At 43.2% G+C, this 13,526-nt stretch overlaps 1 protein-coding gene across 1 annotated transcript; it reads right to left on the bottom strand.

The window, feature by feature from the left end:
- Positions 1-1,892: 1,892 nt before the first annotated feature.
- Positions 1,893-13,526, bottom strand: rad23aa (RAD23 homolog A, nucleotide excision repair protein a). The gene is made up of 9 exons (XM_074655014.1): positions 13,275-13,526; positions 12,213-12,374; positions 11,040-11,242; positions 10,234-10,277; positions 8,486-8,613; positions 7,209-7,278; positions 3,444-3,574; positions 2,877-3,038; positions 1,893-2,758 (listed from the first exon to the last, which is right to left on the bottom strand). Exons 1-9 carry the CDS (start codon positions 13,338-13,340, stop codon positions 2,645-2,647), a joined length of 1,080 nt encoding a protein of 359 aa, XP_074511115.1. The 5' UTR covers positions 13,341-13,526; the 3' UTR covers positions 1,893-2,644.

The raw sequence follows: 13,526 nt of genomic DNA, 5'->3' as shown, positions 1-13,526 counted from the left end.
ATCTCTTTGAAATCATTTATACATCTCTTTGAAGTCATTCTGTATCTCTTTAGTTATCCTGCATCTCTTTAGTCATTCTGCATCTCTTTGAAGTCATTCTGCATCTCTTTGAAGTCATTCTGCATCTCTTTGAAGTCATTCTGTAGCTCTTTAGTCATTCTGCATCTGTTTATAGTCATTCTACATCTCTTTATAGTCATTCTTTATCTCTTTGAAGTCATTCTACATCTGTTTAGTCATTCTGCATCTCTTTGAAGTCGTTCTGCATCTCTTTAGTCATTCTACATCTGTTCAGTCATTCTGCATCTGTTTAGTCATTTTACATCTCGTTAGTCATTCTATATCTCTTTGAAGTCGTTCTGCATCTCTTTGACATCATTCTGCATCTCTTTAATTATTCTGCATCCTTTGAAGCAATTCGTTAAGTGCCTCCTTGAAGTCGTTCTGCATCTCTTTGAAGTCGTTCTGCATCTCTTTGAAGTCATTCTGCATCTCTTTATAGTCATTCTGCATCTCTTTGAAGTCATTCTGCATCGCTTTATAATCATTCTCAATCCTTTGAAGTAATTCGTTAGGTGTCTCTTTGTAGTCAGTTTGCTTCTCTTTATAGTCATTCTGCATCTCTTCAGGATCGTCTTGTGTCTCTTTGTAGACATTCTGCATCTCTTTGTAGTTGTTTGACTGATGTTCCAACAACAAATAGCAGTTAACTTCATACAGAGGTTGTGGTGAAGGGACCCTGGGCCTGTACTAATAACCAAACTACCTATCACCTTCTGTCCACCAGGAGCGGCCAATCAGATCCCTGTGCCACCCCTCCGGTCTCGCCCCTGCTTGTAGTATGTTCAGGTTTATTTTAAGTTGAGCCCAACTGGCATCATTGGCCATATAATACAGAGCAGCACACAGAGTGCCAGACAATTTAGACAACAGGGAAGTTACTTTAGTGTCATTTTCTTTTATTCAGAATTTAATCTAAGCTTTATTAGAACTCAGATTCGATCAAATTTAAAAGTTTAAATTTTGACAATTTTCCCCAGGTTGGGAAGATAATGTAGAGTATGTTTACTCTAAAAGTAATTGTAAATGTGTTCCCAGTTCTTTCCCTGAAGTTTTTTGAATGTCTGAAAGCGATGTTACAAGGCAAAAGAAGAAGCTTTTCTAGACATCCTAGACATGTTAGTACAATATATGATGGTAGTAACAATATAACTGTATAAAGTTGTTTATTCTTAACACATCTTTTGGAACCTGTTAAGAGTTGACCTTAAGAAAAAGAAAATAAGTCATTGAATGATCCGAGTGACTCACATGTGACACCGTTAAAACCCCATGCAGATGGTTTAGACCTCGCCAAGCAGTGCACACATGTATCTGCAAATACAGTTGCATATAACACGTAAGAACTTAAGAGTGTGGGTATTTAATCATTTTGGTTAACTTCTTCCCACATACTGTGGGTCAAATCCTGGCAAACTAAAAAGACGTACAGTTAAGAGTGTGGGCCGTCTTGATAAGAGGACCCTCTTTAGGTAAACTGGGGAAATATTTTCCATATATGCGGATCAGTTGCACCTACTAACAACTAAAATTGACAATTTACTGAATGAGACTGTAACCAGTGTCTGCTCCACTTTCTCCCTCTATTGTTGCGATCTACAAACCGTAATAGCAGAAGATCTTTAAAGATACATTATCAGAATCTTGGAGAATCTGATGAGCTGCACAGAAGATATTTAAGGGTAGTGTTAATTAGCACCAAAAGCTATCAGCATAAACTAAATAGTTCCACATTTGAGTGAGCTAAACTGGCAGGCACAGCATTTTGTAGGGACTCTGATTGGCTGTAGAAGGACAGATGAGGGTGGTGCAAAGTGAACAGAATAACCAGATACTTATTTGTCAGTTTAGTTCCCATTTCCCCGCCCCCCAAACAGACCCCAGCAACATCATGTCAGACATACAAAGGGCACCACGGTCCAGTCTATCTCTGCCAATTTTCATTCTTGGACGTACGTACATGAGGCTATACAGAGGTACATACAAGCAGTTACACACATTGATAATGTTGTTGAAGTGCAGTAAGGACAATGTGCTTCCGTACAATGCAGCTACAGCATTAACAAAAATTTAGAGAATGCAAATTGATTACTTTTTTCAGCTTAACTGTATCGCATCCATCTGCACAGGCACACAGACATGTACTCACACACACGCACTCTCGTCGCAAACCCTCGCCCTCGCCCCCCCCCCCCTCCCCCCTTATGTCACAAAGCGCGTCTAAAATCAAATTATAGATCTCCCCTAGACAAACCCCACACATTCCATTGGAATTCACGTGGATTTCATCGTTCCTCCACACTTTTCCACCCCGACCTCCGATAAGTCTGACCTTCCTGCACACAACCTCCACTTTGTGTACTTTAAGCGTGAAAACCCCCGCCGTAACCTAACCCGCCCCGTCTCTGCCCCCTCCCCATCCTACCCCGCACCCCCCCTGCAGGCTCTCCCCTCTCCTCCCCTCCCCTCCCCTCCGGTTGGGTCGAGCTGAGGTTGGTAGCTGTACAATAAATTGGGGGTGCAGTCTTTTATGCTGAGCTGAAGAGGGGAAGGGTAGGAGGGAGGAGCAGGAAGGCAGTGCTGCTCAGTCATCTTCCAGTCCCTGGTTGAGGAGAAAGTTGGCTGCCAGGTTCTCGTTCCTCTCGCAGGCAAAGTAAGCCTGGATCACCAGAGCCTCGGGGAAACCCAATGCTTTTAACTGTTGGATAAAGAGAGGAAAAAAGGCTTTACAAACAGTATCTGAAACACTTTCATTTCTAATCTAACAATGTACAAAAGATTAAAAAAAAAAAAAAACATTTTCAATATTTACTCACCCTTTCGATGGCTTCCTTCTCCTGAGGTGTAACCTGGATATAGTTGACAGGTGCGCCCTCCTCCCCTGCTGCCCCCATCTCTCCAACTTCTGGTGCATCTCCCCCCTCTCCCACTGGCTCGTTCAACATCTGGATGAACAGCTCCTGATGCTGACTGATTTGCTGAGGGGGAAGAGACACAGATGAGAAGTAAAGCTCCGGTTGTGCTTTCCGCAAAGGACGGTTGCACGGACACGAGCTGACGTGGAATTGTGACGAGGAAACGTTTGGATCTTTATACTCTGTGCTGGTTTCTCCTTGCAGGCAAACTGACATTCTCAAAACTCCTCAAAGTTCTCATCGTCTCCGCCCAACTGCATCTGCGTAGTTACAAAAATTTGTGGACAGGCGTGCGGACACTCGCGACTCTCCGAAAAATAAATCCAATTGCAGTCTGGCTTGCCTTGCGGCTAGAAAGACATTAAATAGAGATGACTTGCAGGAATATTAATGAAAATAATAAACTAAAACTCATCTCCACGTGTGCTTAGCGTGAACGGTTCTCAGTGTGAGCATAGACTGTGTTACCTGTAGAAGTTCAGGGTTCTCTCTCCCTAGTTGCTGGAGAAGAGCTGGTAGCAGAGTAGGGTTCTGCTGGATGGCCTGTCTCATGTGCAGGAACTGGGGCTGGGTCCGCAGGAATGCAAGTGGGTTCTCTCCTAATGGCAAACAAAATGAAGAACCATCAGCACAAGAGCTAACGAAGTCAGTTACACACAGGACAATTTAGATGCATTAATAACTTGCCTATATGTCGTACTAATTTTCGGTTATTTCCTGTTAAACTCACGATTCACGGCCAGACTGAGCTAGATGTGCGTTTCCAGTTCGCCCTAGCCTGCCTTGTGGTTTCAGTAGCGCTATCTGTACAAAACCAAATACATGCAGCAAATGGTCTGCTATAGGGATGCTCATTTTGAAAAAATTCTTAACCAATAACTGACCCTTGTTAACCGATTATTAACTGTTAACCGACAAGATTTGTGCCTCGCATGCAGCGGTGTACCAGCTGCAGGAGCACAACAGATATTGGTTGACGGGAGTCTCCAGTTCATCGTCCGGGAGCGTTAACTTAGCAGCTACGATGCTGCGTGTAGTGTCGCGGACATGCAGCCACTTTCCCAGTAAAAGTCTCCACCGCACATTTAGTTTAGTTTAGCAGGTTGTCATCTGTGTGTCTGCCCGGCGGAACTTTAGCGAGTGTCCAACAAAAAGTGTGTGTATTTGTGCTACGTTAGCAGCTCTAGCATTGCCCCCGAAAGAGTACGTGTGCCGTCGCACATGTAGTCTGCCTAACTTTAGCGAGTTTCCGACAGACCGTGTGTGTGTGTTGGCGGTGAGTGTGAGGTTGTTGGTGGCGTTCTAGCTGTGAACGTAGGTGTAGCAGTGTGTACAGATTATTTGTCGGTGAATAAATGCTATGAAACTACAACTCCTCCGCTCCGACCAAGCGAGCTGGAGAGACCAGAGCCGACTTCCTGTATCCTGCAACTCTGGCTCCGCCTCTTAAGGTGGGCTGTTAAGGTGGACCAGCTTTTCTCCTTCAAGTGACAGCCTCTCCTCTGAGCCGCTCTGCTTTTGACTTAATTATTAACATTTCTTTTAACTGTTTTAACCGATAGCGTTAATCGGTTAAAATGCTTAATGTCGGTTAACAGTTAAACGGTTAATTATGGACATCCATAGTCTGCGAACACTGATGCTTAGAGGTGCAATTTTAAATACTTGTGGCAAGTGACTGTTTCTTTTATCCAAAACTAGTGCAGTGACAGTTCTGGGGGTGGCCATTCGGAATGGGCCGATTGCATGGCTCCGGTTATTGCTGCTTGCAGCGTTGTTGGAGCGTGCCCGTTCGGACCATGTGCCTGTTTGACGTGTGCCTTGTTCAGAGCATGACAAATGCTTGGCTCCTGGAAGTGCTGCAAGTTAAGAGTTCAGTTGTAACGTTAGTATATCCAGCATCCAGCAGCAAAAGTGAACTGCAGTCAATGAGCCGCGTCCTGTTAAGGCCCACTGTGGACGACATGCTGGACTCAGTCCTCATAGCCCTGAGGCCCCGTCCCCACTGCTGCACAGAGCACTCATTCAAATTTTAAAACTGCATGTCCAAATTGCACCAACTTCGACGCTGTGCATCCTCGGGTCCCCATCAATACACCCAACCAAGTGTGAAGGAGATCGAATGAGCGGTTCTCAAGATATGTGACGGACATTTAGACAGACATCGTTTGCTTTATAGTTAGATATAAAAATTAGATTTTCCCTCCACTGTAATGGACATGTGCACCACATAGCAAATATTTGTATACAAATGTATAGACAAATCCGGCGACCGCTTTGTGTGTTCCACCGTCTAATGGCGCTGCCATTACTGCGATGGTAAGTCGTATTGACTGTACTGTCTGCTAACAGTAGTAACTGGGGACTTTCAGCCGAATGCTGTGGTTGCTCGTAGTAACTTACGGATGGTAGGAATGGGTCATGATTTTCGATTAATAATCTACTAATTATCAGTAATTTCAAATAGTATTTTTGCTTGGAATGCACATCCCTAGTAAATGGTTGGCGTAGATAATAAAACACAGATGACTTTAAAATTGATTGAAATAAACTTGAAGGCTTTTACTGTACAGGTATATGCCTGTACAGATTGTTAAGCCCCCTGAGGCAAATTTGTGATGTGTGATTTTGGGCTATACAAATAAATTGACTTGACTTTACGAGGACACAGCTGCCGTCACTTCAAGAAGCCACGATGCATATGGCAGAGTCAGTTAACACGGTTAACAGACACTATGTGCTCTGTTTGTGATGGCGACCGATTCATGTTTACTTTGTTAGTAGGTTATATATATAAGTAACGTTATATTTAACAATAACGCCACAGTTAGTTGATTGAGTTTATTATTCTGTGGGACCACCGCAGCCCCTAGACAGTGCCTTTAGCCCACTAACGTTAGCTGCGCTAGCTAAGCATTGTTAACTTAGTAGACGTTAGTTGTTTCACCATGTCAGGCTAACGTTAGCTACGCTAGCTAAGCAGAGGTAACTTAGCAGACGTTACTTGTTTCACCATGTCAGGCTAACGTTAGCTACGCTAGCTAAGCATTGTTAACTATGCAGATATTTGTATCGCCATGTCAGGCTAACATTAGCTACGCTAGCTAAGCATTGTTAACTTAGTAGACGTTACTTGTTTCACCATGTCAGGCTAACGTTAGCTACGCTAGCTAAGCATTGTTAACTATGCAGATATTTGTATCGCCATGTCAGGCTAACATTAGCTACGCTAGCTAAGCATTGTTAACTTAGTAGACGTTACTTGTTTCACCATGTCAGGCTAACGTTAGCTACGCTAGCTAAGCATTGTTAACTTAGTAGACGTTACTTGTTTCACCATGTCAGGCTAACGTTAGCTACGCTAGCTAAGCATTGTTAACTTAGTAGACGTTACTTGTTTCACCATGTCAGGCTAACGTTAGCTACGCTAGCTAAGCATTGTTAACTATGCAGATATTTGTATCGCCATGTCAGGCTAACATTAGCTACGCTAGCTAAGCAGTGGTAACTTAGTAGACATTAGTTGTTTCACCATGTCAGGCTAACGTTAGCTACGCTAGCTAAGCAGTGTTAACTTAGCAGATATTTCTTCTTTGGTACATATTTAATTTACAATAGTAAAGATCAAGAAAAGTTTCAAATTCTTTCATTTTAGAACCATCAAATGTTTGGCATCACTGCTTGAAAAATAAACAATTAATTGATATTAAAATATTAATAATAGATGTCTTTTGATCGACTAATCAATTAATTAATCTACTAATGGTTGAAGCTCTAGTCCTAATAAAAACAAATGGCCTGTATCTGCTCATAGAGGCCACAACACGTCCCCACAGAGTGAAGGAACAAAGGCGCAGGTTTGGTGGCAGCTAACAAGTCAAACAACTATGACCTGTGACCATGGTAGAGAAACATTGTGTGACTAATGAGTCATATGATGAATCACTGCCTGCCAGTGAGGCTATGACTATTATTAATTGTAGTTATCAGTAAATGTGTCCAGTCCTCGCAGCGGTCACATGTTTAAACATTCTGGAATAAGGATGCTAGTTGTAGTAAACTTTGGGGATCTTTCCCATTCACATATTAAAACTATGGTGGGCAGTTTTAAAATCCACTATAAGTAATACCCCACCAGTACTGTTTTGTATCTTTCAGACAGTAGGGAGACACGGACACATAGTGTCAAGTGGACCGTTTGTATTTTTGGACCGAAATGAGCGTGTGCCTCACCCTCTGCGGGTCCAGACGCGGGGGCCGGCGCTGGGGGGTTACTCTCCTGGACCGGGCTGCTGGGGATACCCTGAAAACACAACAATAAAACTGTCAGTCACTCAGTCACACACACACACACACACACACACTGCATGCTGCCAAGGAACAGGGAGAGATCCAAATAGTGTGAGGGCCATGGACGTTAGATAGCAACTGATAATTTGGTTCATATTAGTTGGTAAATACAACTCAAGACATTTACTTTGAGTAGACTTACACATTTAATTTGACCCCGTAAGGACAACTGCCTCGTAAAGCTTTCAGTATTCTCAAAATAACATACACTCAGTTCCCAGTTTATTAGATGCACCAAAGCTAAACTAAGCTAATACAACAGCCCTTCAGGTTGGGCGACTGGATGAATATATCGGCCATTGGCTGAGTACATCGCCAGTTGTTTTTTTTGGGGGGGACGGGGCGATTTTTGTCATTTTATTAAGATAATTTAATGGTCTGCCTGCGAAGAATGAGTAGTTCTAGTTCACATAGCCAGCCCAGCCGTGCCTACATGTGAGTCCCTGTTTGTGTGTCCCACTGGCTAGCTAATCGCAGCCGCTCTGCACTGCGCTCATACGGCAGTTACAACTGATAACGCCGTCCCGTTTGACGCCGTGGTCACGGAAGCACCGTAGCACCGTTAGCTGCTAGCCGCCAGCTTAGCCACTTGGTTGCCATGTTGAGAGCCGTGTGGAGGCAATCCCTCAATCAAAGATATGCTCTTAATTTCGTATAGAGGTCCTTTAATTGACCTCACAGAGCAAAGCTTAGTAAGTCAGATCATATGGAGCATGTGGCACCATTGCTTAATTACACAAACTAAATCAAGAAGTAGAGTGGCTCACACTGATTAACACAGTGCATTGTTATTTTTCAGCCTAGTTAGCCATCCTCTTCCCAAAAACTTGACTTTTCCACAGTGTATTAAGGCAGCAAGCAGACAAAGCGGAGTAGTGGCAGCTGGTGCTTGGGGAGACCTTTGGAAAGAGCAGAGCTTAGGCTGTGTTGAGTAGATTTTAGTATTCCTATGTAGGAAGTTACAAGTGGATTACCACAATAGACTGACATGATGGTCAGCAGGCACAACTGCAGCACAGAGAAGTTTAATTACATTTGTATAAAACAATAACTGGGAAAATACATGAATACTACTACTGCTGACTTTAGTTGCATTAATGTTAAACCGGTGGTGCTTTTCAGATGTAAGACTAATATAAGTATGTGTGTGGGTGACTCACAGTGAGAAGGTACTCCACTGCTCTGTGGGGGTTGTTGTAACTGGACCGTAGTGCAGCCACCACTCTCTCCCTTTCGTAGCCCATAGACATGATCTCTGTGAGCATAGCCTCGTACTCGGCTCCAGTCACTGAAAACCAAACACACACAGAGATGACCAAGTTACTAACCATGCATATTTTGCAAAGTTGCACCTTCATGCATGACGATCAACAGGAACATAAACAGAAAATAGCTTTTCCAATTATTCCTCCCGTCAGAAGTAGCTAATGTAGTAAGTTCCCCAAAATGCTTTTAAATATAGCACTTAGTTTGCAAATTTGAAACACTACAAACCTTAAAGAAATACTCCTAACAGATGTCCTTTCGTTCGGAAAGGTTTGTACTGTATATTTAAATTTTACATTCATTCACTTGCCGCTTTTGTCCACAGCGACAAGACACTGTAGCATCCTCCTTTGTGGAGGACAGCAGATATCGTCAGTGGAGAGAAGTGGCATATGCTGCACCAGCAAGCTGCTAATAGGGGATACATACATCCGTTTTAGGGTTTATAGAACTATAGAAATAGAACTATGCCTTAAAGGGTAACATCAGTATTTTCCAACCTGGGCCCTATTTTCCCATGTTTTTGTGTCTAAGTGACTAATGGGGACAACAGTTTTCTTAATTGGTCCAGTATTGAGGGAGAGCGCTGCAGCCAGCAGCTGCAAAACGGGCTGCAATGTAATCCTTCCGGGCAATTCCGCACCGTCAATGTACGTCTACTAAAAGTGCTTGCTTTGCCACTGACAGGCCCAGATTGCTATTATAACAACATTTTGGAAAAGACCCTACAGAGATATAAAACATTTTTCTTTACGTTTTGTTTGATCCGATCTGTTTGTTATTGGGTCTAACCAAGTCTCGCTCAAGGAGGAGTCTCCTTCTGAGAGCAGTTTTTCATTCAGAGCATTAATACAGCAGCAAAGAACTACTGTCTGTGTAAAGATATAGAGGAGTAATGTCTACCTGAGCAGAGAATGAAGTCATTCTACTTCTCTGTATGTAGTAATCTGAATTTCTCTGTACTTTTTTTACATAGCCAATACGGTCGCGCATGCCTTTGCACTGCCCTCACACGGCGGTTACAGCTCATAACGCCATCCTGACTGACGGCGTCGTCGCAGAAGCGTAGCACCCACCCCCCGATTTCCCCTCAGGTATGCGCTGTTAGCTCCGTTACCGTTGTTTGCACTTTTAGCGCTGTTAACAGCAGGCCGCCGGCTTAGCCGTAGCCATGTTGAGAGCTGTGTGGAGGCAATAGATATCCTCTGACTTTCGCGTTTAGCACCTTTAAAATCTTACATACAGTTTATAACATACAAACACACAAAATGGGCTTAAATAGCAGCTGACTCCTCCTATTTTACATTCTCTATAAGTATGAAACACAATGTATGAGTGGACCAACTGGGAATCCCCATTGCTCTCTGTGGCACCACAATAAGGGATGGCGTACTTTGTCACAGCCTAAATATAGGAGCAGTATGTGCTGCACTGCAGCCTGTAAAGTCCCTGACTCACAGCAGGAACAATTTCTGGCACAGCAAATATAACCCAAGTTTTACACAAGAAATGTACCGCTGTGATATTGACCCATTTATAACACCATTTACATTTAACAACAGTGAGCAAATAGCAACTACTGCACTGAGACTATAACAGCTGCACAGCTTGCCGGTCTGGCAGTGATTCAACTGTTCCTTACCCAGCGCTGAGGAGGCATCCAAGCCCTGACCCCCACCACTGGAGCTACAAAACATAAGAGGTGAGGAGGAAAGTCAGACAACATTTCTATGATTCCAGGGTGATGAGAGAAAGGAAGTAGACACTGATGACAACTGCATTTAGATATCAGCATCCATTCCATCACATAAACAACTGTTTACTTATTGTGTTGAAATGAAAATACTTGTCTTAGATATTTAAGAAAATGTATGTTGCAATCGTCTTGTAACACTGACTAACCACTGAACAACCCATTTTTCCAAGTTTTAGGAAACATGGCGTAAAAGTAAAGTTTTCCAGTTATGTTAAGGACCAACTTAAACAAAAAGTCACTTCTAACCATTAAGGTTGGAAAACGACACGAGTGTTAGAATCATTTATCACTCTGAGTCAAACCCTAAATTAAAAATAAATAAAATTAATATCTCAAAAATATTATCTATGAAATTAATTTTCCCAGCACTACTTCCCAACTCTCCCTAGTATGTAAAAAATGGTTTTGATAAAGAAATGGTAACGTCTGCAAACAACTCCATGCCACAATATTTTTATTGACTGTTTCGATCCTTAGTTGTTGTTTTTTTTTCTTTTTTGACCTGAGGATGTTCCAAGCAGGATTGAAATGTAGTCAATAAAAATACTGTTGCATGGAGTAGTATGCAGCCGTTACCTTTTTCTTTACCGACGCTGTTCTGGTAACCTCGCACCTACATGATGTGCATATAATTAATCTTCTTCAGAAATGGTTTTAATAACATTATACATTGTGAAATAGACAGGTTGTACCTGGCTGGTTGTTGTGGTTCTGTGGCTGCGGCACTTGGCTCCTCTTTGGCCTCCTCGGAGGGAATGGGGACAGCTGCGGGGGTTGGGGCTGGGGCTGAAGCCGGGGTTGTGGCGGGGACAGCTGTTGACGTGGAGCCAGAGTCCTGTACAGGGGGCTTGGGTGCTTCTGAGGCCGGAGGCGAGGCGGCAGCTGCGGGTTTAGCCTTTAGCCCGTTCAAAAGAAGGCGCTGTTAGACTAGCAACTTAAAGGCACAATGAGTAGTTTTTGTCGGTTGCGGTTTGTAAACACAACATTCAAAGTTGGCCCCTCTTCCCTGGCTAAACGAGGGCTAGGGTGATCGCCAGCGGGTGAAAGCCAACCCCGGATTCACTCTCGTTTTGAACGAGCTTTGTCCGCTTGGCATTTCGCCTTGCTATTATTTGCGTTTCTTTTCTGCGCTGTGTCCACCATTTTGGTAGCTTCTTGTGTGCTTTCGGGCTGCACAATTAATCAAATACTAATCGTGATCCCGATTCTGGCTTCCCACAATTAAATGAACATGACCGACTGCAATATTGATGTTTAAAATGCAGTCCAGACTAGTAGAAAAATAATATACTTTAGAACAGACGGGCAAAACAAAAATACACTGAATTCAGGTAAAGAAGAAGCTTATTTTAAGTCTTATTTTGATGCAAAGACTTGTGAATTAGCAGGAATGTAGCATGACATGGAAGTTAAAGCAGTACACTTGTTTATTTAAATGTGAAAGTGCAATAAAAATATTTTGTCCCTAAAATTGAATGAATAAATGTGACAAATAATGGTAATCTGAATATTGTTCAAAATAATCATGATTATCATTCTGGCCATAATCGTGAAGCCCTAGCATGCTTATGATTTGGCACCTGGTCACTACATATTTTTAGAGGTTGACGCCCCGAAACCTCCCAAACACCGCAAAATGAAAAAAGAAAAGAGAAAATAGGGGCAGAGGGCCCTTCCTTTTTAGGAAAATTCTACTCATTCTGCCTTTAATTAAAGAAAATGTCTGACATTATAATCAGCCAACAAAAAGTACTATAATATAATAGCCTAACTGCTGACAGTAGATTGGCTCAGAAAAGTTAAAACACCACCACTCTATAAAACCCAATGTCATCAGTAAGTATTACAATCAATTAAGACCTCACCTTTGAAACCATCACTACAACAAAATTCTTCTCATCAATGTTGTAGTCCTTAATAGGCGTGTCATCCTGCAGGATCTTTCCAGCGTATATCAGCTTCTGCCCAGATACAGGAAAGTTGTCTTTTCCTCTTTCTGCTTCTATCTTCTCTTTCAAGGCTTTCACCTGACAAAGAAGAGATTCATCATAATCAATAACCATTGACATGCAAGCACTTCCTAATGGTCTCCTAATGCATTCGTATCCATATTCTGGCTCCGGTGGAAATCTTTCATGCACCTCTTTGGTCTCTAACCTTCAAGTCATAGGTCCTCGATATTCTACAAAGCAGCTATGAACTCAAACAAGACTAGATGGACCAATGACAATGTCATTACCAGGCAGGGAAGTATCCGAACTGACTTCAGGGTTTCATTGAGCTGTTCTCTATCACACAGCATGACAGTGCTCATTGTAAATAAGATACAAGTTACATATGTGAATCGTTTCCACTGGGAGTAACGGAAGTACAGTTCACTGAACGTTGGCCTTGCTAGCTCCATGTCAGAGATGTGAGCATGCTAACAAACTTAGCCAGCTGCTCAGTGCGCTCCCAATCAGGCTCATCGTGATTAGCAGTGTCATAAGCGTTAGCATTAGCAGTGTTATCGTAGTGGGAAGCTCGGGCTCAGGCTCGTCACAGAAGTTACAGCATCGCGTAAACCCAACAGCTCGCACTGAAGAGCAGCAGCAGCAGCAAAGGAACCGCGACACAAACCTGAACCGATTAGAGATCCGTTAGCAGTTGCGTCGGGATCACTTAGTTACCGGGCTAACGGCTGTCCAGCTAGCTGACTGGCTCCGGTTGGCTAGTGAGGGTTCACGTTGTTTAGCACCCGTTTCATTTGTGTTGCCAAACTCCTAACCCGGGCTGTTAGTGGGCACCCTTTAGAGGAGACTACATAACATGTTATCTCATTGGAAATATGGAATCAAAGTGTTGGGTCTACACGTAAAGTTCAAGCAGAGGTCCCGCAGCTGGCTCTGTTAGCTTCAGTTAGCTCCAGTTAGCTAGCAGCCACTCACCGTCTGTTCGGGGTCGATCTGGATCTGCAGAGTCTGCTGCTGCAGCGTCTTCAGCGTGATCTGCATGGTAGCGGCGGCTGACGGGGAGCCAGGTGGGCTTCACACGGACAAACAGCTGCTCGCTAAGCACTTAGTTTGGTTTTAAAGTTGGTAAGATAACGACAAGCCGAAGAATGTGTGTATCCATGAGCACTCAGCAAACCGCCATCTTTGGTGACCAGTTGGTGGAGCGGCGAGAGTAGCTCCGCTGGA

Source organism: Sebastes fasciatus, chromosome 13, assembly GCF_043250625.1.
Source record: "Sebastes fasciatus isolate fSebFas1 chromosome 13, fSebFas1.pri, whole genome shotgun sequence".
Lineage (NCBI taxonomy): Eukaryota > Metazoa > Chordata > Actinopteri > Perciformes > Sebastidae > Sebastes > Sebastes fasciatus.
This window is presented reverse-complemented; position numbering and strand designations above follow the sequence as displayed.